This window comes from Aotus nancymaae, unplaced genomic scaffold, assembly GCF_030222135.1.
Source record: "Aotus nancymaae isolate 86718 unplaced genomic scaffold, 86718_ANA_hifiasm-v0.15.2.pri h1tg000067l, whole genome shotgun sequence".
Lineage (NCBI taxonomy): Eukaryota > Metazoa > Chordata > Mammalia > Primates > Aotidae > Aotus > Aotus nancymaae.
The window spans coordinates 23779828-23805621 of record NW_026988482.1 but is presented as its reverse complement, the minus strand read 5'-3'; the positions used below and the strand labels follow the sequence as shown (position 1 = coordinate 23805621).

The following is a 25794-nucleotide window of genomic DNA, read 5'->3' as shown; positions in this document are numbered from 1 at the left end:
AAGATCACGCAACTCCACTCCAGCCCTGGTGATGGAGTGAGACTCCGTCTCAAAAAAAAAAAAAAATTAGCTAGGTGTGGTTGCGCATGCCTGTAATCCCAGCTACTTGGGAGGCTGAGACAGGAGAATCGCTTGAACTCGGGAGGTGGAGGTTGCAGTGAGCTGAGATCATGCCACTGCATTCCAACCTGGGTGATAGAGTGAGAGTTCATCTCCAAAAAAAAAGGAAAAGAAAAACCAATGGTTCATAAAACATAAAAGGCATTTTAATGAAAAGGAACAACACTGCCATCTCATTCCTTTTATTCCTTTTTGCCACCACCAGGTCTTCCTATCCAGGAGAAATCTCTTCCAGTCATTTCTCTAATGTTCTTCTGGTTGTCACCAACATCACTGAGTATACCTCTAACTCTCTACAATATGTAACTTACTTAAATTGCTCCCTATCTCCCCTTTTGAACTTTTTGATATATAAACCAATTTTTTGATACATAAATCACTATTTTTAGTTCCTCTATCAGTTACCTTTGTAGCTTTAGGATACTATTCGTATCCAGAATTGCATTTTCTTCACTGTGGTTCCAATGTCACTAATCCTTGGGCCAAAGGAGAATGTTCATATATCAGGCACAAATATATTTTTTGCTTGCGACCAGTGACTCATACTTTATATATATGTGTGTGTGTGTGTGTTTTTATATATATATGTATGTATGTATATGTGGCCGGGCGTGGTTGCTCACACCTGTAATCTCAGCACTTTGGGAGGCTGAGGTGGGTGGATCACCTGAGGTTAGGAGTTCGAGACCAACCTGGCCAATATGGTGAAACCCCACCTCTACTAAAAAATACAAAAATAAATTTTTGAGACAGAGTCTTGCTCTGTTGTCCAGGCTGGAGTACAGTGGCACAATCTCAGCTCAATGCAACCTCTGCCTCCCAGGTTCAAGTGATTCTCCTGCCTCAGCCTCCCAAGTATTCTGGGATTACTTGGGAGGTACCCACTACCATGCCGGGCTAATTTTTGTTTTTAGTAGAGATGAGGTTTCACCATGTTGGCCAGGCTGATCTCTAACTCCTGACCTCAGGTCATCTGCCCTCCTTGGCCTCCCAAAGTGCTGGGATTACAGGCGTGAGTCACTGCTTTTTGAGGCAATGAAAATGTTCTGGGCCGGGTGCGGTGGCTCACGTCTGTAATCCAAGCACTTTGGAGGCCAAGGCAGGCGGATCACCTGAGGTCGGGAGTTCAAGACCAGTCTGACTAACATGGTGAAACCCCATCTTTATTTAAAAAAAAAAAAAAAATGTTCTGGAACAAGATGAAGATGATGGGTGCATAACATTGTGAAAGTACCAAATGCCACTGAATTGTACTTTAAATGGTTAGTTTTAGGTTATGTGATTATTACTTCAAAATTTTTAAAGGGAAGAGGGGACAGGAAAATGAATTCTAAGCTCTATGTACAGAAACAGAACCTGTCACTTTAGGGTGACTGACGGGAGACAGTTATTACTCCAGACTCAAGGACCCCCCAGACGATAAATGAGATCAGCCAAATCTCACATTCTAAGGTTCCTATTTATCTCCAGTTTATCTCATTTCTTAAAAATAAGAGTGTTGGCCAGGTGCAGTAGCTCACACTTGTTAATCCCAGCACTTTGGGAAGCCAAAGCGGGCAGGTTGACTGAGGTCAGGAGTTCAGGAACAGCCTGGCCAACATGGTGAAACCCCGTCTCTACTAAAAATACAAAAATTAGCCAGGTGTGGTGGCGGGCACTTGTAGTCCCAGCTACTCAGGAGGCTAAGGCAGGAGAACTGCGTGAACCTGAGAGGTGGAGGTTGTAGTGAGCTGAGATCATGCCACTGCACTCCAGCCTGGGCGACAGAGCAAGACTCTGTCTCAATAAACAAATAAAAATAAGAGTTTTTCTTTTGTTTTTTTTTTTGGTGGGTTTTTTTTTTGTTTGTTTGTTTTTTTGTCTAAAGACCCAGTGAGGACAGGGATGACTAGTCTATATACAGCTCTTTTATTAATCCCCCCATTTGCAGTACACTTATCTCTTCAAGTATTCATCCATCAGATCAGAGCCCATAGCCTTTTCAAAATTTGGACAAACTGGCTCACAACTGCAATATGTCCCCACCTAACATTCCACTCCAACTCATTCTGTTTGTTAATATGAGTTTACAGCATGCACGTGCCTTTACTTTCATTTGTACGGTATTTAAAAATGGAAGGGCACTCCCAAATTTACTTTATCCCCTTTAATAATCTCTCTCCTTTTACTCTTTTCTGGTCTTCCAGACAACTGTTGATTTATTTTTCTTCATGACAGATTAGTTTGCATTTTCTAGAATTTTATATGACTGACATAAAGTTTTTATGTTTCTCTCCTTTGGCTTTTTTTTTTTTTTTGAGGTTTATCAACGATGTTTATGTAAGTAGCTCATTCTTTTATACTGCTGAGAAGTATGCAGTTCTATGGGTATGCCACTGTTTGTTTATTCATCTGTTTATGAATATGTAGATTGCTTCCAGTTTTTGGCTACTGCAAATAAAATCGCCACAGACATCTGAATACCAAAATAAACAGAAGAAGTAGAGGTAGGGCAAAGGTATATGAGTGCAGCCAACCATCTTGAAGTAGAAATCAATGTTAACAAATTTGCAAAAGAAGATCTGGTGTGTTCTACTATAGTATCATAAAATTCAAAACTTTTAAAGTACATTGTATTTAAGATTACAGATACCATTAGTCATCTCTACAGCTACTCATCATCAAAAAGGACACAGAACCCATTTTATCTTTTTTTACTAAAGAAATTTCTTTGTAATTATTGCTAAGTAAACTTCTCTTTTAAACAAGATCATAAAATACAATAGGACTCTGTACAGTGGAAACACTAAAAAATTGGTTTATATACACATGAAAATAAGAAGGTTCACATGTTCTGACAGGAAAGAAAAGGAAAAAATATATTTTAAAAATAACATTAAAAAAACAAGTTAGAATAGAATTTGTCCAGTAGTTTCCAAGTCACCTGAAGCCTCTTTTGAGAAGATTAGGGAGGAATGAGGACAGGAGTCTTGCCAAAACCATCCCTAAGCTCAAACTGTGAGTTACTCTGTTTCTTCCTCTTAGCTTTGCCCAGGTCCAAGGCAGAAGGCTGGGGGGACTTTCAAGTATAAAACCTCGCAGAGGACCGGTACTGATGGTGGGGCCAGAGCAAAGAGGATAGCCCTCACCCCAGGGGCTAGACCTTCTCCCCTCAGTTTCTAGAATCCACTTTAATCTTGAAAATCAATTAAATATGAGGTTACATTTAGACATCAAAAAGACAAAGGGTAGTTTAGGAATCTTCTGTTTAATTAAAAAAAAACGACGGGAAGCCTATTCAACTTTTAAGTATAGATGAGCAATTTATATCCTACTACTACTGTTATAAAACTAGTACACTCCAAATGATGGACACATTCTTTCAGCAGTCAAAGGAGTACAGCAAGCACTCCTTCTTCCTCACTTGAATAACCCAAATAATTTACAATTTTTCTGCACTTCTATAAGAATCTAATGTCTAGCCCCTCGAGATTCCGTTTCATTACATTTTTGTTTTGTTTTGTTTTGAGACAGGGTCTCACTCTGTCACCCAGACTGGAGTGCAGTGGTGCAATCTCAGCTCACCGCAACCTCAGCCCGATGTTTCACCATGTTCACCAGGCTGGTCTAGGTCTTGAACTCCTGAACTAAAATGATCCACCCATCTTGGCCTCCCAAAGTGCTGGGATTACAGGTGTGAGCCCAGCTCATTACATTTTTTTTTTTTTTTTTGAGATAGAGTCTCTCTGTCACCCAAGATAAGAGTGCAGTGGTGCAATCTCAGCTCACTGCATCCTTTGCCTCCCAGGTTCAAGCGATTATCCTACCTCAGCCTCCCAAGTAGCTGGGATTACAGGCGCTTGCCGTGATGCCCCGCTAATTTTTATATTTATGTAGAGAGAAGGTTTCACCATGGTGGCCAGGCTGGTCTCAAACTCCTAACCTCAAGTGATCCGCCCACCTCGGCTTCTCAAAGTGCTGGGATTACAGGCGTGAGCCACTGCGCCCGGCCTGTTTCATTACAATTTTATGAAGTTCAGGTTTCTATATGAGAATTGCTAAAACTAATTCTGATATATACCATAAGCTGGGAATCATGTATCTATTAGGTTTACACCATTTTTATTTAGAGGCCAGCTGGCTTCATGAAATGTCCTTTGAAGAGAATGTCTTCTGTTTATAAATTGGATCACACAGAAGTAGAGGTCGGGAGTTAAATTCTCAACTGTGCATCTATTGGCCTAGGCTTAAACACATCAACAAGCAACTATTACTGAGAACATAACATAACCAGGCATTTCTGATAGGTGCTGTTATGTAAAGAAAAAATATGAGCCTCTATCAAAGGGTTTACATCCTAGTTTACAACTAATTGGCAAACATTTCAAGTACACACCAAGAAACAAGCACAGCAGTACAGAGGCTAGGGTGACAGACTCTGTCTGGGGATCAGGGAGGGATTCATGGAAACAATGGGTAGGGTAAGTCCTCCATTTCCAGGTTGGTGGATGGTGGTATCAACAATTAAGACAGAAAATCCACGAAACCAAGCTTGATGGCATTAGAAAGATTTCTTGTAAAAGGAGGCAAGGTTATCTGCGGACTTTGGGAAAGGATAGTGACAGAATTGAAGAGACTGTTATTGGCCTAAAATAAGGAATAAAAGAAATGAGAGCAGGTAGAACTGACCAGGAAAAGAAACTGCTAGTCAAAGAGAAAAACTTTTCCAGATAGAGACCACATTTCTTCACAATTATAAGAACAGCTCTGTTTTCCTGTTAAAATCTCCAAACAAACCCCTTGCTCATCCTGCCTGTATTTTTCTCCATTTGTGGGATATAACGTGGTCATCACCTCAAAATCATTGATTTTTTTTATTTTTGTTTTTTTGAGACGCAGTCTCACTCTGTTGCAACCTCCACCTCCCAGGTTCAAGCAATTCTCGTCCCTCAGTCTCCCAAGTAGCTGGAACTACATGCATGCACCACCAGCTAATTTTTGTATTTTTAGTAGAGACAGGGTTTCACCATGTTGGCTAAGCTGGTCTTGAACTCCTGACCTCGGGTGATCCACCCGCCTCTGCCTCCCAAAGTGCTGAGAATACAGGTGTGGGCCACCGAGCCCAGTCAAAATCATTCATGCTTATAAGATTTGTGATACAAAAAGCACTTCATGTTCTGACAGTTCATGTCAGTTTAAGAAATAGAGTCAGAGGGCAGATACATTTCAGGAGGGGCAAAATGCTCCTCATTCTGCGCCTTTTTCAAATCTGTCCTACAATTCTTTCCTCTTTGTGTCTTTGCCCCACTTCTACCATGACCAAGAAAATTGGTATGAACATTCATGTGCCAGGCACTTTACCTGGATTATCATCACATTTAATGTTGTGAAGGAGTTATTATCATTATTTTATAGATGAGGAAACTCAAGCATAGAGATGCTGAGGGACTTATCTGAGGTCACAGTATATTAAATGGAAGACATGGGAATCCAATCATCTGACCACTAGCCCAGACTCTGGTCAAGGCCCAACAGACACAAAAGCCATATCCATAAAGACACAATATAACCACTCCCCCATCAACTATAATATATACGTACTCACTTAAATGCCCAATGGAGAAAGCTCAAGCAAATTATGGTTCAAGAACAAGATGGCATGCTACACAGCCATTATGAGGACAAAGTAAAAATGGAAAAATGTTTGAAATATACATGAAAAAAGCAGAACACATAAAATACATGTATACAGTGATTATTAGAATGCAACGTCTACCAGGGCAGAGATTTTTGTCTGTTTTGTTCAGTTATTTTTCCTGTTATGTGACTGCAGTAGGAACATAACAGGAAGCCTAGTAGGTTCTCAATAAATATCCAATACTGGTTGAATGAACTGCTGAACAGTAATGCTATGTATGAATATGGAAAAGATCTGAAGGATGATTAGCAGGGAAGAAAATTTACTTTAGGTTAATGAAAACATGAATGATATTATTTTCTTAAATGCTGCAGCAACATCTTGACAAAAAAATTTTAATATAAATTCAAGATTAGAACATAAATGTCAAAAACAAAAAAACACACAAATATCAGATCACCCCTTGATTACACATAACTTCCATGGTTCCTGAAGTAGAAAGAAAGCACAACAAAAAGACTAGAATGAAAGCAGGCCTTGAATCTGATGAAGAGTTTCTTTTTTGGAAGGTGATGAGCATGTTTTGTGTGGTATCAGGTACACAGTGATGACAATAACCTTTCTAAGCTGGCAAGACAAGAACAACTTTGCACTATTTGTATTTAGGCCATTTTCAATGTCATACTGGACATTTCTCATCTCCTTTTAAAACTGAATTTACACATCAGTAAGACACACCTCAGAACTTCCAGACTAAAACACTGTGAAGTATGTTAACAAACCTATTAACAGCCAGCTATTTGAAACACAGAAATTTAACCTAGGTTCTACTTAGATAGAGGTATGCAAAGACAGCTCACATCAGATCACAAAAATAGAAACCAGAGGGCTGCTCAGCACACAAACACTCAGTGTAACCAGGCCCAGCCTGAAGATACTTTCCCATGAGTAGTAGCAACAATAACAACAACAACAAAAAAACATTATTGGTCAATTAATGACTGTAAGTAAATAAAAATAAAATGATCTTAAAATTCAGCTATATAGGAATAAAAGAAAATCAATTTAATAATTAAAATTAAAGTTTTCACCAGATACTTGTTATCTTGTAACTTGGCACTATACAAGTATCTGGTGCCAATTAAGAAAATGGCTAAAATAAAGTATTTTGTTGTTATGAACACAAATTGACCATGTTACAAGTGAAAAAGGAGAAGAAGCCAAGTTGTTTTGAACAAAGGACTACAAAGACTTCGGCACTTAAGAGTCAGAAGCCCTTACAACTCATTACAATTCATTCACAAAGGGGAAAAATTATCCACAGAAGACTCTTAGAGAGATTTTCCAGTTACGTTTTGCTAAAGGGCAAACACTAGATTTTAAAACAAATTCACAAAAGAATATGGCAGAATAGAGTGTTATAGGAAACATTTTCACAGCTTTACTGCAGTTAACATAGCAATTCATAATGCAAGAAGAAATGTAGTAAAAACACTCGTAATAACTGGCATATTTCTCCAATCCTATCTGGAGAACAGGCTTAAAAAGTGAGCAGTATAGTTCACTATGCCATATATGTGCCGACTAAGTTTTAAAAACCTATTTAAATACCTATTTAAAATCCTAGGCCAGGCACAGTGGCTCACACCTGTAATCCCAGCACTTTGGGAGGCTGAAGCGGGTGGATCATCTGAGCTCTGGAGTTTGAGTCCAGCCTGGGCAACATGACGAAAACCCGTCTCTATCAAAAACAAAAACAAAAAAAACAAAACAAAACAAAAAAAAACTCACGCCTGTAATTCCAACACTTTGGGAGGCTGAGGAGGGGTGGATCATGAGGTCAAGAGATAGAGACCATCCTGGTCAACACAGTGAAACCCCATCTCTACTAAAAATACAAAAAAATTAGCTGGGCATGGTGGCGCGTGCCTGTAGTCCCAGCTACTCAGGAGGTTGAGGCAGGAGAATTGCTTGAACCTGGGAGGCAGAGGTTGCTGTGAGCCAAGATCACAGCATTGGCTAAGGTGGGAAGATCGTTGGAGCCTGGGAGGCAGAGGCTGCAGTGAGCCAAGAGCATGCCATTGCACTCCAACCTGAGTGACAGAGTGAGATACCGCCTCAAAAATAAAAAGAAAAAAAAAAAAAGAAAAAAATTCTATTAAAAACCTATTCCTATAGTTAACAAAACCTATTCCTTTCCTCCAACAGTAAAGATGCTTGAGGCTACATCCATAATCCTCCTGTCTACCTATACATCTTTAACCCTCATTCCAGCCCAGAAGGCAACCCTCCCACTCTTATGCTCATTACCCCAAGGAGGCTGGAATTCTGTAACCTGCACTGCCCTTCTACTCCACCTTCAAGGTCCTCTGGCCTCAACACAAAGCTCAACTAGCTCACTGTACTTCCTGGACTACATCTAGTTCAAAGTGGCCCATTTCTTTCCCCTCCTGAAGCAATGGGGTAGGGACCTGAACAACATTCAGTTCTCCTGCCCACGCCCCTAACATGATGCTAAGATGAGTGCACAAGGAGAAAGAGACACCTGACTCATCATAAATCAAAGCCACCTCCACAGTCATGATCCTGCCTGGGCTTTGTCTGGGGTTCTACCAAGGCTGAGCCTCTTCCTAAGCAGCTTGTTAGCAAATATCGCAAGAGTTCCATGGAATGGTAATTAAAAGAACTCACTGAATAATTCTTGGCTAACTACTGCACATTTTGTAATAAAAATGCCTATGGTTGCAAGAAGGACCTTCTTTCATTTATAAAGACAATACAGTAATATTTGTGTAAGTTTCATATAAAAATTCAGCGTGTAAGAAAGGTAACTTTGTTTTCTTTAAAGACTCATACATGATCACTGAAAATACTTACTCCCTAGAGATCTCCTCTTCCTATAACACAACACCTCACTTGGCAATCATTTCCTCTCATTTGACTATCCCATTTGTGATGTGTGTAGAATAGTTCATATGCAAATAATGCATCTATATTTCCATATTTGAACACCAGTAGTTTCCCTACCTCAATAACAGATAAACATTTTCTCTGTTTTCTATCCTGAGCCCTTGATCTGATTTTCTGGGCGCCTTCATCTCTCAATAATGACTTTACTCACAAACTGGTCCCAGAACACATACAGGAAGTTACCCTCTGACATGAGGGCCCTCATCAAACTAAAAGCTCAGTGTCCTAGACAATCGGGATTTTTCTACTTAAGAGACTTTACCCAGCTAACTCAGGAGGCTGAAGCAGGAGGATCACTTGAAGCCAGGAATTTGAGATCAGCCTGGGCAACAAACGAGATCCTGTAACTTAAAAAATTCTTTTTTCCAGCTCAGGTCAGAAACGGAGCAGGTCAAAACTCCCATGCTGATCAGCAGTGGGATCGTGCCTGTGAGTAGTCACTGCACTCCTGCCTGAGCAACATAGCGAGACCTCCTCTCAAAAAAAAAAAAAAAAAAAAATTCTTGCAGCTTTTTGAGCCCACTTAAAATAAATTGTTTTTAATTAGCTGCAGCTACTTAGGAAGCTGAGATGGGAAGACAGCTTGAACCCAGGAGTTTGAGGATGCAGTGAGCTATGATCACACTACTACACTCTAACTACAGTTAGAGATAGGGCAAGACCTCATCTCTAAAAAAAAATTTTTTTTAAATAATAATTTTTAAAAAGAGACTTCAAGTCCCAAATAGCAATAAAGGGCTTAACTTTATGCTATACTATAAATCATCCACATGCAACTGCCTGGACACAACAAAATGAGTACAAAGACATGAGAATCAGTGAAAAATTTAAGCCACTCTTCAAACTTGGATAGCTTTTACTCATAGACTAGAATCCATAAGACTATAATTTTAAATTGCATACACATGTAACATCTTCTACAAGCCACAACACCTAAATTATGTGAAAGAATTACATTTTTTCAATATGCCACAAAATTGTGCAATCAGCACTACAACCAATGGGGACATCAGTAGTGATTTGGGTGACTATCACTATTGATCCCACTTTCAGGGACATGTGCAACAAGATAACCAGAGTAGCCAGAACATCATTGGGTAAAATAAACACTTAAATTATTCCCTCCCATCCTCAAAAAATACTAATTACAAAAATAAAAACAGGCCTGGAGTGGTGGCTCATGCTTGTAATCCCAGGACTTTGGGAGGCTGAGGTAGGAAGACGGCTTGAGGCCAGGAGTTTAACACCTAGGCAACATAGCAAGATCCCATCTCTACCAAAAAAAAACCTTTGTTTTGAGATAAGGTCTTGCTCTGTAGCCCAGGCTGGTGTATAGTGGGGCAATCTTGGCTCACTGCAACCTCTGCTCCCAGTCCCAAGTGAGCCTCCTACCTCAGCCTCCTCAGTAGCTGGGACTACAGGTGCATGCTACCACACCCAGCTAATTTTTGTATTTAAAATATAATTTTAAAAATATAAATAAAAACAATGCTAGTTTGTATCTGGCCTCAAAGAAAAAAAAAATTGTATATGATTCCTTCTCCTTTACTCTTAACCAAGCTGCTTTTCTGTCCAGTCTCTTTGGTCAAGCTCCTGAACCACTTAAAACACCAGAGTCCCTTTACGTACAGTCAAGCCAACGAAAAGAGCCATGACCTTTTTCACTTAAAACACCAGAGCCCCTTTACGTACAGTCAAGCCAACGAAAAGAGCCATGACCTTTTTTGCCCAGCCCCAGAAAGTAAATGGGTGTTAACATGTTTGTCAGTGAAGTATAGGAAGGGAAAAAACAAACTGTCTTCTATCATCATCTAAATTTTTGTGCATTATTCTCCTCTTTGCTCCATTTTCTCTTTAACCCTTTCTTACTGTTTCAACTCTCTTCCTTCTCTATTCCCACATCTCTGTTCCAAGTTCTTTTTGTTCTTACTCTTCTCAGTCTTAAAGGCCAGAACAATGTCCTTTCATTTAATTTCCAATAGGAAAGAAAATGTATCAGGGATTAGGAAGTCTAGCTCATACCGACAGCAGCATCTGCTACTATCACCAACAATCAACAAAATCTACGGCCGGGCGCGGTAGCTCACGCCTATAATCCCAGCACTTTGGGAGGCCGAGGCGGGTGGATCACAAGGTCAAGAGATTGAGACCATCCTGGTCAACAAGGTGAAACCCCATCTCTACTAAAAATACAAAAATTAGCTGGGCATGGTGGTGCACGTCTGTAGTCCCAGCTACTCGGGAGGCTGAGGCAGGAGAATTGCTTAAACCCAGGAGGCGGAGGTTGCGGTGAGCCGAGATTGCGCCATTGCACTCCAGCCTGGGTAACAAGAGCGAAACTCCTTCTCAAAAAAAAAAAAAAAAAAAAAAAAAAATCTACAAATATCCAAGCAATTATTCAATACCTACTGTAGATGAAATATTGTGACAAGAATGATGGAGGAGATAAGGTACAAGACAGTTGTTGCTCTCCAAGAACTAACAATCTAGTTAGAGAGATCATGCCAAAATGTGTGAACAGGTAAAACATAAAGCAGTCAGAAGACTGCAGTACATAATCTAAAAAAACACAGGAGCTGTATTGTTTGGACACAGATCAAAGGAAGGCATGGTCACTGTGTTCTAAGGGCTCTCAAGGAGGCTCACTCAGAGAAAGCACAAGCTAGACTCTGAGGAGTCCTAACAGCAGTAAGAGATGAGGTGGAGAAGAAAAAACTTTCCAGGAGGCTGACCACCTAGGTCAGCCTAATAAGAATATAAAACAGAAAATTTTATGTTACACATATTTTACCACAATTAAAACAAAAAAAAAAGGAAAGAAGGAAAGAAGGACAGGTGCTTGTGCCCCTCAACTGTCTCTAGCAGGGGAGAAAAAGCCAGCACAGAGGGCTTGACAATCTGAGAATTCCTGTGCATAGACAGGAACATCCTAATGAACTTGGTCAATTGACACTGTCCAGTGCATAGTCACACCCCCCATAATTCCTATATTATTTTTTCTAACCTGACATTATGAACATATTCTTTTATCTTAAATACCAACACTGTATATAACCTGACAGCACGACTAAAGCAAAAGAAACTACTGATCAACAAGGGAGAGGTGTGCATGGTGAGGAAAAACCCGATGATTGTTTTTCTACCAAGGAAATGCCCTCTGGAGGCAAGGGTTCAGCAGCTTTGCTATAGCCATAGTGCAGAAATCTCAAACCCAGAGGATCCATAGGTCACCATTCTTCAGAGTTTTCTGCTCAGTACAAGAAAGGAAGTCTACAATCACTTCTAGAAATGAGTCACGAAAAAAAACTTAGCTTTCAGCTTCCAGCCAGTTGCTAACAAAGACCTGAGTATCTAAATTCAAGGTATTAGCCTCTGCCAACCATCTGGGGGAAAAAAAATCCCTCAACTAGTAGATAAAGCAAATGTTATAGAAATCACACAAGACACACCTTTACTTGGTTGAAATCATGTCAAGGTGCCCTTTTGACTTTCAATTTAATCAGAAAGGAAATCCATGTAACAGTCGATGAAGAAAGATTAGTGAAAACACTAAATAAGAGAAATGTTTCCAATTTCCCATAATGACCAGTGTTAGAGAAGGAAACACGCTTGCTGAGAAACTGTCAAAACAACCATAAAAAATGTAAATAGTGAGGATAATAATTGGCCTAAGGTGCAAGACATCCAAAGATATGTTTCAGTTTATGTGTTAAAAAATAAAATGAAGGACAGGCACAGTGGCTGACACCTTTAATTCCAGCACTTTGGGTGGCCAAGGGGGTGGGGATCACCTGAGGTCGGGAGTTCAAGAGCAGCCTGACCAACATGGAGAAACCCCATCTCTACTAAAAATACAAAATTAGTTGGGCGTGGTGGCACATGCCTGTAATCCCAGCTACTCGGGAGGCTGAGTCAGGAGAATCGCTTGAACCTGGGAGGTGGAGGTTGCGGTGAGCCGAGATTGCGCCATTGCACTCCAGCCTGGGCAACCAGCAAAACTCCGCCTCAAAAAAAATAAAATAACACAAAATAAAACGCTTGCTAGAATAATCAACTTTGTTCATTCTTTACAATTTCCATACTAATATCCCCTAAATCAATAAAATACAAGCTATAAGAAAGAATTATTATTAAAATCAGTACATGAAACAAATGAGCTCATTAGTCCAAAGGCACTGATTATTCAGAGCAAACCAGAGGGATCTGGATACTCTCAAGACATTTATCAGTCACTCAAATACAGTTGTACAGAAGATGGTGATTCTGATGCTTTACTGTATCAACCTCATAAAATTCCTGAAAGCTCACTTCCTGAAACAAGTACAAAGCTCTGTAATTCTGCTACTATGTACTTCTGGTACAGTACATCTTTCCTGAATCTATCCCACCCCTCCTTTCTAATTCGTACTAATTTGGGAATCTGAGGACCTTAGATATGCATATATTAGAAAACAAAGTAAATGTAACAAAATGTCCAAATGATGTTGACATACACTTAAATTTGGTTTCAACCTACAAGGCCATTCAATTAGTCTGGAGGAGACATTAATTAACAACAGCTCATCCTTAGATTTAACTTTGGGGAATACACTGGAGTTTACAACACTGCTCACCTTTAGAACAGAGGCTAAGCTGGTCATGTGCTCATTGAGGGCACCCTCAGATTCCTTGTAGGTCAAGCAAGTGAACTGGTACTCTTCGGGATCAAAGGCATCAGCCCCCTGCTGTTCCACATCGCTGGCCACTCCCACGTAATAGTCCTCTATGTCCCCAGGGTCTTCGTCCTCTTCTTCCTCTTCCTCACAATTTGGGTCATAGTCCTCTTCATTGCTGTCAGACCCCTGGCTATTCATGTCCACGGACATCTTAGCATCCAGCCAACTTGCAGATCAGGAAAGCAGTTGCTTTTTCCCCCTCCCCCCAAAACTACCGCTTTCTCAAATGCATTAGTATTTTTCTCTTCTAAGGGAGAAAAAAAAAAATAAGTGTTACTTTTTCCCCATGACAAGTTGTAACAGAAACCGTTCAAGAATCAAAATGGCACATTCCTGGCCCTAATTTCACTATACCCTATTCCAACTCTGGTATCACAAGGGGAATCTCACCCTCATCCCCCTGGCCCAGGCTTATCAAAGGGAAACCCTTCCCTGGAGAGACAGAAGCAGCTGATAATGGTAACTTCACATGAAGGGCCTGGCATGACAGGGCAAGGCCGTCTGCTCCATGTCAGGGAGTCAAATTCCAATGAACTTGTTAGTCTTGCCAAAGTCCTTAAGGGAGAAGCACATCTACACAGCTGGCCGCCCAGAGGGGAGGCAACATAAAGATATAGCTACCAAAGTTTAAAGTTTTGCTAGTCATGGTCCAGTGAGTATTGATACAGACAGTACATAAATAGGAACACTTCCCGTTATAATATGTACAAAAAGAAGACCACTGTTTCACAGACATTAATCTTAGATGTCTGAAAAATAGGTGCATAGTTGGTAAAGAAAAAAAAATGACCGGGCGCAGTGGCTCACACCTGTAATCCCAGCACCGTAGGAGGCCAAGGCAGGCAGATCACAAGGTCAGGAGTTCGAGAACAGCCTGGCCAACATGGTGAAACCCTGTTTCTCCTAAAAATACAAAAATTAGCTGTGTGTGGTGGCAGGCAATTGTAGTCCCAGCTACTCAGGAGGCTGAGGCAGGAGAATCGCTTGAACCCAGGAGGCAGAGGTTGTAGTGAGCCAAGATCTTGCCACTGTACTCCAGCCTGGGTGACAGAGCAAGACTCTGCCTCAAAAACACAAAACAAAAACAAACAAAAAAACCACATTATCTCTTCAACATCCTCCCCTAGTCTGCAAAGTTGACTGATTTTTCAGGTTTAAAGAGTTCTACTGGCCAGATGTAGTGGCTCATGCCTGCAATCCCAGCACTCTGAGAGGCCAAGGCAGGTGGATCACTTAAGGTCAGGAGTTCGATAGGAGGCTATCTGCTTTTGAAACAGAAAAAGAAAAAAAGGCCAGGAGTTCGCAACCAGCCTGGCCAACATGGTGAAACCCTATCTCCACTAAAAATACAAAAAAATTAGCCAGGCAAGATGGCAGGCACCTGTAATCCCAGCTAATCAGGAGGCTGAGGCAGGAGAATCTCTTGAACCTGGGAGGCGGAGGTTGCAGCGAGCCAAGATTGCACCACTGCACTCCAGCCTGGGCGAAACTCTGTCTCACAAAAAAAAAAAAAAAAGAGTGAAACTCAGTCTCAAAAAAAAAAAAAAAGTCCACGATAGCAAAATGTTACTCCAATACATATGAATAAAGAGAATACTAGTTGAGAAAGTGAAAGTCACAAATCCTAACTTCAACTTACAGAAGACTGTGGCAAGCACCCACAAACTTTTCTATACAAGTACTATATCAAGGGATGATCTGCAAGGAACAGTATCAACTAATGAGTTAAAGCTGGCTGGGCACGGTGGCTCACGCCTGTAATCCCAGCACTTTGGAAGGCCAAAGTGGGTAGATCACAAGGTCAAGAGTTCCATACCAGCCTGGCCAACATGGTGAAACCCCATCTCTACTAAAAATACAAAAATTAGCTGGGTGTGGTGGTGGGTGCCTATAATCTCAGCTACTTGGGAGGCTGAGGCAGGAGAATCCTTGCATCCAGAAGGAAATTGCAGTGAGCCTGCGCAACAAGAGCAAAACTCCATCTCAAAAAAAAAAAAAAAAAAAAAAAATCAACTAATGGTTTAAATCTAAAACTAACAGAACCTTAAAGTGCAAGAGCATTTGGATTTTAATAGTATGTAAACAACTTATATAAACAAATCTGGATTAAATACAAAAGCAAATGTAAAGCCTACTTGAAGTAGGTACTCTGAAAAAACAACCAACCATAATCTAAAACAAAGACTGAGGGCCAGGTGTGCTGGCTCACAACTACAATTCCAGAACTTTGAGGCTGAGATGAGAGGATTCCTTGAAGCCCGAAGGTCAAGACCCACCTGAACAACCTAGTAAGACCAGGTCGCTACAGCAAATTAAAAAACAATAATAATCCCAGCATTTTGGGAGACGGAGGTGGGCAGAACACCTGAGGCCAGGAGATCAAGACCAGCCTAGCCAACATGGCAAAATCCCATCTCTACTAAAAATACAAAAATTAGGCTGGGCATCGTGGCTCAGGCATGCAATCCCAACACTTTGGGAGGCCAAGGTGGGCGGATCATGAGGTCATGAGTGACATCAGCCTGACCATGGTGAAACCCCGTCTTTACTAAAAATACAAAAATTAGCCAGGTGTGCTTGTGCACACCTGTAATCCCAGCTACTCAGGAGACTGGACAGGAGAACCACCTGAACCCGAGAGGCAGAGGTTGCAGTGAGCCAAGATCGCACCACTGCACTCCAGCCTTGGTAACAGAGCAATACTCTTATCTCAAAAAAAAAAAAAAAAGAAAGAAAGAAAAGAAAACCAATTAGCTGGGCATGGTGGTGCAATCCCAGATACTTGGGAGGCTGCGGCAGGAGAATCACTTGAACCGGGGAGGCAGAGGTTGCAGTGAGCCAAGATCATGCCACTGCACTCCAGCCTGGGCAACACAGTGAGATACTGTCTCAAAAAAATAAATAAACGAAATAAGATGGGCACAGTGGTCACGCACCTGTAGTCCTGGCTATGTGGAAGGATTGCTTGGGCCCAGAAGGTCAAGGCTGCAGTGAGATCATGCCACTAATGCCACTACACTCCAGCCAAGGCAATAGATTCTGTCTCCAAAAAAAAAAAAAAAAAAAAAAAAAAAAGTTAATAATAATTTAGATAAATGCTCTTCTACTTACAAAAGAAAAAAAAAAAAAAAAGAAGAAACCCAAGTATAGTGGCTCACATTGTATCATAATCCCCATACTTTGGGAGGCTGAGGCTGGAGGATCATTCAAAACCAGGAGTTCCAAACCAGCTTGGGCAACATAATGAGACCCATCTCTACCAAAAGGAAAAAGAATTTGTACTGAATATGTAACCAGTCTAAAAGACTGTGGAATCTTTTTTTTTTTTACCCTGAGACAGGGTTTCACTCTGTGACCCATGATCATGATCCACTGCAGCCTCCAACTCCCGGGCTCAAGAGATCTTCCTGCCTCAGCCTCCGGAGTAGCTGGGACTACAGGCATATGTCACCCCAACACCTGGCTAATTTTATTTTTTGTAGAAACAGGGTTTTACTGGCCGGACACAGTGGCTCACACCTGTAATCTCAGCAATTTGGGAGGCCGAGGCGGTTGGATCACAAGGTCAGGACTTCCAGATCAGCCTGGCCAATATGGTAAAATCCCATCTCTACTAAAAATACAAAAATTAGCTGGGCATAGTGGTGGGTGCCTGTAGTCCCCAGCTACTCAGGAGGCTGAGGCAGGAGAATTGCTTGAACCTGGAAGGCAGAGGTTGCAGTGAGCCAAGACCATGCCATTGCACTCCAGCCTGGGTGACAGAGCAAGACTCCATCTCCAAGGAAAAAAAAAGAAAAAAGAAACAGGGTATTCCTATGTTGTTAAGCCTGGTCTCGTACTCCTGGCCCCGAGCGATCCTCCTGCCTTGGCCTTAAAAAACGCTGGGATTACATGGCATGAGCCATTGTGCTCACCCTAGAGTCACATTTTTATATAATAAAAATATCAGTATATTTAAGTTGATATGTTAACTATAAACGCTCCCATTTCTTTAAAAAAAAAAAAAAACCTATTAAATGATGTTTGCAGTCTGGCTTTTAACAAACTCTTTTGTATGGTAGAGCCACATAGTCACAACTAAACTTAACTATGGTGTTTTTTCTTAGGAGAAAAAGTTAATCTTTAAGTTAAAAATACCTGTAATTCTTGGACGATCTCTCAGGCATATGTCACCCAAATATTCTATGTAATATGATTTCCATCTAAAATGAAAAGAGAATTACATGTATATTTTTAAAACTGGTATACTGATTTTGCAAGTTTTTTTTTGTTTAAAGCTAAGGTATTTTAAAGAACAAGTAGCAAGGAACAGAGCAACTATTAAGAACTTCTTTTAAGTGCCAACAAAAATCCATAATCATAATTACACTAACAAGAGTTACATGACTTTCTAAAAAAAGATAGTATTCCACTGGGTGTGGTGGCTCACACCTGTAATCCTAGCACTTTGGGAGGCTGAGGCAGGCAGATCACCTGTCAGGAGTTCGAGATCAGCCTGACCAACATGGCAAAACACCATCTCTACTAAAAACAAAAAAATCAGCTGGGCATGGTGGCAGGCACCTGTACTCCCAGCTACTCGGGAGGCTGAGGCAGGAAAATCGCTTGAACCAGAGAGACAGAGGCTACAGTGCGCTGAGATTGTGCCACTGCATTCCAGCCTGGGTAATAAGAGACTTCATCTCAAAAAGAGAGAGAGAGAGAAAGAAAGAAAGAAATTAGCCAGGCGCAGTAGCTCACACCTGTAATCTCAGAACACTTTGGGAGGCTGAGGCGGGTGGATCACCTGAGGTCAGGAGTTTGAGATCAGCCTGACCAACACGGAGATCCCCATCTCTACTAAAAATACAAAATTAGCCAGGCATGGTGGTGCATGCCTGCAATCCCAGTTATTCGGGAGGCTGAGGCAGGAGAATAGCTTGAACCCAGGAGGTGGAGGTTGTGGTGAGTCAAGATCATGCCACCGCACTCCAGCCTGGGCAACAAGAGCAAAATTCTGTCTCAAGGCAAAATTAAAAAATATATATATATATTCAAAGTAAACAGGTAGCAGTAATTTAACCTGGGGTACTGGTAATAGAAATTAATGCTCAATTCTCTCTCTCTTCTCTCTCAGTTTGAAAGACTACTTTTTTTCTTTTTTTTTTTGAGACAGGGTCTCCCTCTGTCACCCAGGCTGGAGAGCAGCGTTGCAATCTCAGCTCACTGTAACCTCCACCTGACCCAGCTGAAAGTCCACTTCTTTACTCCAATACTTCTATCCTTCAGATTCTCTACAGTAACTACCACAATTTCATGTACATGTTATGTACATGTTGACAAAGCAAATTGTAACTGACTTAAAATTGAACTTTTACTCTAAAGTCACCTCCACTGTGGTAATCTAACACAGAATAATACTAATATTTCAGATCTCACTTTACTCATGCTGTCATGGCTCATTTATGTCACTTTACTCATAAATGTCATGGTGGTACATGCCTGTAGTCCCAGCAACTTAGGGGGCTGAGGTGAAAGGATCTCTTGGGCCCAGGAGGTTGAGGCTGCAGTGAGCCAAGATTGAGCCACTGCACTCCAGTCTAGGTAACAGAGAGACCCTATCTCCAAAAAAAAAAAAAAGTCCCAGGGCCAGGTGTGGTGGCTCACATGAGTAATCCCAGCACTTTGGCTTGGGAGGCCAAGGTGGGTAGATGGCCTGAGCACAAGAGTTCAAGACCAGCCTGAGCAACATGGTGAAAACTCACCGCTATAGAAGACACAAAAATTAGCTGGGCATGGTGGCTACACCTGTAATTCCAGCTATTTGGGAGGCTGACGCAGGAGAGCTGCTTGAATCTGGGAGATGGAGGCTGCAGTGAATCAAGATTGCACCACTGCACTCCAGTCTGGGCAATAGAGTGAGATTCCATCTCAAAAAAAGAAAAGAAGAAGAGAAAAGAAAAGAAAGGAAAATAAAAGAAACTGCCCACAGCTGCTCACCAACCAAATATTTAGGTGGGGAAAACTCCAAGCTCCTCCAAAAAAAGAGAGAACTCCATTTCATACTAAGTGTTCTAGGCACAGATTTAAATGAAAATTTAATTTTTAATCATCTCAAAGTTAAATATCCAAATTCTACTTGAAAAAATACTGACCTTGTTCCAAGGGGGCAGTATGTATTTCTTTAGTAACATAACTGACAGTAACATTTTTATTTCCTTTGAGACTTAAATATTATCCCTACATCCCAGGAAGAAATGGCATTAATAGAAATTGTTTTTGGAGTTCAAGACCAAGCTGGGCAACATTGCCAAATGCTGTCTCTACAAAAACAAAATCTTAAAAATTAGTGGGGTACGGTGGCACACCCCTGTAGTCCTAGTTGCTCAAGAAGTTGAAAGAGAAGGATTATTTGAGTCCGAGAGATTGCAGTGAGCCATGATCACACCACTGCACTCCAGTCTGGGTGACAGAGTAAGGCCCTGTCTCTAAAAAATTTTTTTAAAGGTCAGGCACAGTGGCTCACACCTGTAATCTCAGCACTTTAGAAGGTCAAAGTGGGAGGACTGCTTGAGCCCAGCACTTCAAGACCAGCCTAGGCAACCTATTAATATCCTGTATCTACAAATATTTTTAAAATTAGCCAGGTGTGGTGGTGCGTGCCTGTGGTCTCACATACTTGGGAGGCTGAGACAGGAGGACCGTTTGAGCCCAGAAGGTCGAGACTGCACTTAGCTCTGATCGCCGCCACTGCACTCCAGCCTGGTGACAGCAACTCTGTCCCGCCCACCAAAAAAAAAAAAAATTTCCTCCAGAGCCAAAGTCACATGTTCAGAGGACCTGACAACCACTTGGGCTTGCTCACCAGGGCTGACCACGAACAGAGCACAGAAGTTTTAGTGAGTCTGATGACGTTCACTCCAGATATGATCATTAGTGCTTTATGATCATTTACTAACTACACCTCTGAAGAAAAACTTGGTACAAAACTAGAAATCAGCAATTTCGTTCCAAAATCCTACACTCTGCATCTGTCTTGTCTAACACGGTGACCACTAGCCACATGTGGTTTAAATTTAACTACACTTAAAAATTAAGTAAAATTTAAAATTTCGTTTCCCAGGTGCACAAGTCTACAGGTCAAATGCTTAATGGCCACATGTGGCTAACAGCTACCATATTGAACAGCAAAGGTATAGAACATGTCCGCTATGACAGAAAGTTCTACGGGCCCCGGCAATGAACAATACTAAGGCAGTCATCCGAGAACAGGCTGCCCAAGCAGCGTCGGGCAAGGGGGCTGCACAGCTCCGGGGCCGCATGTCCCCTGTGGCGTCGTGGTCTCCGAAATATCCGCGCGGACTCGGAGCCCACGCGCTGAGGATACCCTCCAGAGACGGGCGTTAAACCGCGCGGGCAGCGCTGCGAGAGCTACCAAAGACGAGTCGAGTGGGGAGCCCCGAGGCCGCGCGTTTCCCCGCCGCGCCAGGCAAGGAGGGCCCATATGTGCCGGCACCGGTTGGTCAGAGGCGGTGGCCTCCGACCTCTCCGCGAGCTGAAAAGGCGGCGAGAGGAAAAAAGGCGGAGAGACGCTGGGCGCCCGGCCGTCACTCCGCTGACGGCGGGGAACGCTCGGACAGTGTACGGGCGGCTGCGGGAGCCCGGGCCTCCCAGGCAACGACGAAGGCGGAGTCCCGGCCCGGCCAGGGAGACGCGCGGGGAGGCCCCCCCGCTTACCGGCCCGCCAAGGTAAACAAGGCCGCGACGTGCGCCGCGCACTTACCGGGAGCTGCGGCCCCGCGGCCGCTGAGCTCGGGCGAGCCAGACCGGGTCAGGCCGGGCCAGAGGGATCGGATTGGGGCACAGCAGCGGCAGAGTCGGCAGGCCGACGCCGGTCAAGCCCGCGCTGCTTCCTCCACAGGAGCGGTCTCCACAGCTCCGGAAGTGCTTGGCGCCGTTGCGTCACTTCCGGACTGGGGTCGACCCACGGTCTCTCGGGTCGCGGCAGGCTCCTGGCTAGAGGGCCCCTTTAGCTCCGCCTCCTTGCAACTTGGCGCTCTGACCCGGAGTTTGACAGGGTACGGCAGGCTCCGACCGCGTGGGGAGCCACCATTCACCTACTAGCGTCTCCCTCCGAAATGATGTTAACCAGCGCGTTTCTTACCGGCTTCTCATATCACTGTTTGTACTCCGGGGTCGGGCACGGAGAGGACATCCTGGCGTCGGTGGAGTGGATAGAGGACCATTGTTTCCCGGCCGCTATCTGGTCAGAGGGGAGCTGGGGGCCTGCACCCAGAGGCGGTCACTGGGTGGCCCCAGAGCCGCAACCACACCAGGCTTTCGCTTCCCCCGCCGCGGCCTCGTTCGCCGCCCAGTTCTCCGACTTGACGCTCACCGTGCAAGATTGCATCTTAACTGCCTTGCTTGCAGTTTATTTTTACAGTGTAGAAATTGTCATGATGACTTCCAGTTACCTTCTGGGGCCGGTTGTCAAATGGTGTGGCTAGAAATGGAGGTTCACTCAGACTGTTGCTGTACCACAGTGGAAATGCCCATGAGAAGCCGCTGTTGTTAGGGAGGCTCCGGAATGTGCAATTCCACAGGCAACAAATCAAATCATTTCCAACCATACTCGAGTCCCTTATATACACATTCAAGATACCTATGCTGGCCAGTCGCTGTGGCTCATGCCTGTAATCCCAGCACTTTGGGAGGCCAAGGTGGGAGGATCGCTTGAGCCCGAGTTTGATATAGTGAGACCCCTCCCTTCTCTACAAAAAATTTAAAAATTAGCTGGGTGAAGTGGCACACGCCTGTGGTCCCACCTACTCAGGAGGCTGAGGTGATAGAATCACTTGAGCCGGGGAGGACGAGAGGACGAGGCTGCAGTGCACGGAGATGGCGTCACTGCAGTCCAGCCTCGGTGACACAAGGAGACCTTACCTCAAAACAACAGTAACAAGCCATACAATGTAGAAAGCCATTAAAAATCGTGCTGGGTGGGCTGCTCTGCCTACGGAGTAGCAATTTCTTTCTTTACTTCTCTCATAAACTTTCTTTCACTTTGCCAACAAAATAAAATAAATCATACTGGTTGGTGGAGCGTGGTGGCTCAGGCTTCTAATCCCAGCACTTTGGGTAGCCAAGGTGAGAGGATCACTTGAGCCCAGGAGTTGGAGGCCAGCCTGGGGAACATAGTGAGATTCCATGCCTACAAAAAAAAAAAAAAAAATGTTTTGGCGGGTCATGAAAAAAAGCTCTTGGTGAGGTGCAGCCATTTCTTCCGTCCTCAGTCTCTGCACCTTTCGCAGAGCTTACAGCAGCGCTATGTTGGGCCAGAGCATCCAGAAGTTCACAACCTCTGTGGTACATAGGTGCCACTATGAGGAGGACCCTGGGAAGAATGTGCCATTTACAGTGGAAAACAAGAGGTGGTTACTAGCCATGATGTGTTTGTACTTTGGATCTGGATTTGCTGCACCCTTCTTTATAGTTAAGACATCAACTGCTTTAAAAATAAGGATGTTTCAGTTCTCCATTTAACAGATATGAAGAGCTTTTTTTTTTTTTTTTTTTTTTTTGAGACAGAGTCTTGCTGTGTCACCCAGGCTGGAGTGCAGTGGCCCAATCTTGGCTCACCACAACCTCTGCTTCCCAGGTTCAAGCAATTCTCTTGCCTTAGCCTCCTGAGTAGCTGGGATTACAGGCACATGCCACTACATCCAGCTAATTTTTGTATTTTTAGTAAAGACAAGCTTTCACCATGTTGGTCAGGCTGGTCTCAAACTACTACATCCAGCTAATTTTTGTATTTTTAGTAGAGACAGGGTTTCACCATGGTGGTCAGGCTGGTCTCAAACTCCTGACCTTGTGATCCACCCACCTCGGCCTCCCAAAGTGCTGGTATTACAGGCATGAGCCACCGCGCCCGGCCATGAAGAGCATTTTAAGAGGTGCAGTCTCTGGAAAATGGATCAAACTCGAACTCATGTGGCATACTAGATATGTGTGTAAATAAACTTATGACATGAATGAAAAAAATGTTTTGGCTGGACATAGTGGCTCGCCTGTAATCCCAGCACTTTGGGAGACTGAGGCAGGTGGATCACTTGAGCCTAGGAGTTCGAGACCAGCCTGGGCAACATGGTGAAACCCTGTCTCTACAAAAAATACAAGTTAGCTAGATGTGCGTGTAGCTCCAGCTACTCTAGAGGCTGAGATGGGAGGATCACTTCAGACCCAGGAGATGGAGGCTGCAGTGAGCAAGAGATTGAGCCACTGCACTCCAGCCTGGGGGACAGTGCCAGAACCTGTCTTCAAAAAATTAAAAAAAAAAACAAAAACGCTGTACTAAGGCATCTATTGACAAGGAAAGGTATTTGTGATATACTCAAGTGATAAAAATAGGATAGGGGCTGGGCGCGGTGGCTCACACCTGTAATCCTAGCACTTTGGGAGACCAAGGCAGGCAGATCACCTGAGATCAGGAGTTCCAGACTAGCCTGACCAACATGGCAAAACCCTGTCTCTACTAAAATATACAAAAATTAGCTGGACACGGTGGTGTGCACTTGTAATTCCAGCTACTCGGGAAGCTGAGGCAGGAAAAATCGCGTCAACCTGGGAGGCACCAGGTTGAGATCGTGCCACTGCACTCCAGCCTGGGCGACAGAGTAACTCCGTCTCAAAAAAGAAAAAATAAAATAAAATGTGAATGCGTGTAAAATATACAGTCTCGTGGTTTCTTTGGGACAGGAATCCAGACAGGCCACAGTAGGAATGGTTTATCTAAGCTCCACAGGTAGGGGCCTCAGCTAGAAGACTCAAAGGCTGGGTAGTGGAATCATAAGCAGAGTTGTTTACTCATACTTCTGGCAGTTGATGTCAGCTAGAGGCCTAGCTGGGGCTATCAGCCAGAAAATACACATGCATGATCTCTCCATGTGGCCTTTGCTTCCTGGTAACATGGTGGCTGGGTTCCAAGGGCAAAAGTTTTTTTGAAACAGAGTCTCGCTCTATTGCCCAGGCTGGAGTGCAGTGGTGTGATCTCAACTCACTGCAACCTCCTGGATTCAAGCAATTCTCATGCCTCAGCCACCCTAATAGCTGAGATGACAGGATGACAGGCATGCACCGCCATGTCCAGCTAATTTTTGTATTTCTCCATGGTTTTTCCATGTTGGTCAGGCTGGTCTTGAACTCCCGACCTCAGGTGATCCACCCAACTCAGCCTCCTAAAGCGCTGGGATTACTGGTGTGAGCCACTGCACGCAACCCTCTTTTTTCTTTTTTTTGAGTTGGAGTCTGTCTCTGTCACCCAGACTGGAGTGCATTGGTACGATCACTGCAGCCTCAATCTCCTGGGCTCAAGTGATTCTCCTGCCTCAGCCTCCCAAGTAGCTGGGACTACTACAGGCATGCACCACCACACCTGAAGAATTTTTAAAAATAGCCGGGCGCAGTGGCTCACGCCTGTAATCCCAGCACTTTGGGAGGCCGAGGCGGGTGGATCACGAGGTCAAGAGATTGAAACAATCCTGGTCAACATGGTGAAACCCCGTGTCTACTAAAAATACAAAAAATTAGCTGGGCATGGTGGCACATGCCTGTAATCCCAGCTACCCAGGAGGCTGAGGCAGGAGAACTGCCTGAACCCAGGAGGCAGAGGTTGCGGTGAGCCGAGATCTCGCCATTGCACTCCAGCCTGGGTAACAAGAGCGAAACTCCGTCTAAAAAAAAAAAAAAAGATGTGGGGTGCCACTATATTGCCTAGGCTGGTCTCAAACTGCTGGGCTCAAGCAATTCTTCTGCCTTGGCCTCCCAAAGTGGTGGGATTATAGGTGTGAGCCACAGCCTGAAGTTCTTTTTGCATAGTTGTGAACATGTTTTGGATTTTATTTCTAGAAGTGGAAATAAAGGAGTTGCTCAGTCAACTCCTGTGCTCATTTTACATTGTGATGGATACTGCCAAATCACATTTCTTAAATTCCTTGTTCTTTCAGACTGGCTAAAGGGTAGGCACCAAGTTGTTAGATATGGTGAGTAAAGAGGACCACAATACCTGTGGCAAGGAGCTTTGTTCTAATAGGAGACGCAAAAATTAGTGGAATAGTTCAACAAATAAGTATGAAATTACCACTGTGAGTGTATTGGATGGAAATACATCAAAAATAAAAATAAAAATTACCACCCTGGCTTGGAGTGCTGCATAGGAGAGTTGGTAGACTCAATCCTCAGCCTTTCTTCACCTACTCTCCTTCCCCAGTGATCTCATTCAACCTCTTTGCCTTAGGACCTCCCAACACTGATGACTTCCAGGTTTTCATTTGTAATCCTAACAAATTTCCTAAACTTCACACTCAGTATATTAAGTTGCCCATTCAATACCTCCAT

The 25794-nt window shown here is 43.2% G+C and overlaps 2 protein-coding genes across 6 annotated transcripts in view; one reads left to right on the top strand and one right to left on the bottom strand.

Annotated features, from left to right (window-relative positions):
- Window positions 1–21342, bottom strand: part of ARIH2 (ariadne RBR E3 ubiquitin protein ligase 2) — a 65084-nt gene extending 43742 nt beyond the window's left edge. For 2 of the 5 annotated variants that reach the window (XM_064367064.1, XM_064367063.1), the window contains exons 1-4: window positions 21185–21203; window positions 17560–17624; window positions 16359–16461; window positions 13321–13669 (exon numbers count right to left, since the gene is read on the bottom strand). Coding sequence is in view for 3 of the 5 variants with exons in the window: in XM_064367063.1 (XP_064223133.1) it covers window positions 13321–13572 (252 nt within the window). In the remaining 2 variants the exon portion in view is untranslated. Of the gene's footprint in view, window positions 1–13320; window positions 13670–16358; window positions 16466–17559; window positions 17625–21184 lie in introns of those variants that run through there. The other 3 variants (XM_012467680.3, XM_012467678.3, XM_021667589.2) reach the window with 2 other exon arrangements.
- Window positions 20641–22155, top strand: LOC110567629 (ARIH2 opposite strand lncRNA). Its single transcript, XM_021667608.2, is given in 7 exon segments — window positions 20641–20730; window positions 21042–21137; window positions 21139–21472; window positions 21475–21641; window positions 21643–21683; window positions 21685–21784; window positions 21786–22155. Coding segments are annotated over 7 exon segments (951 nt in total). The 3' UTR covers window positions 21909–22155.
- The last annotated feature ends 3639 nt before the right edge of the window (window positions 22156–25794 follow it).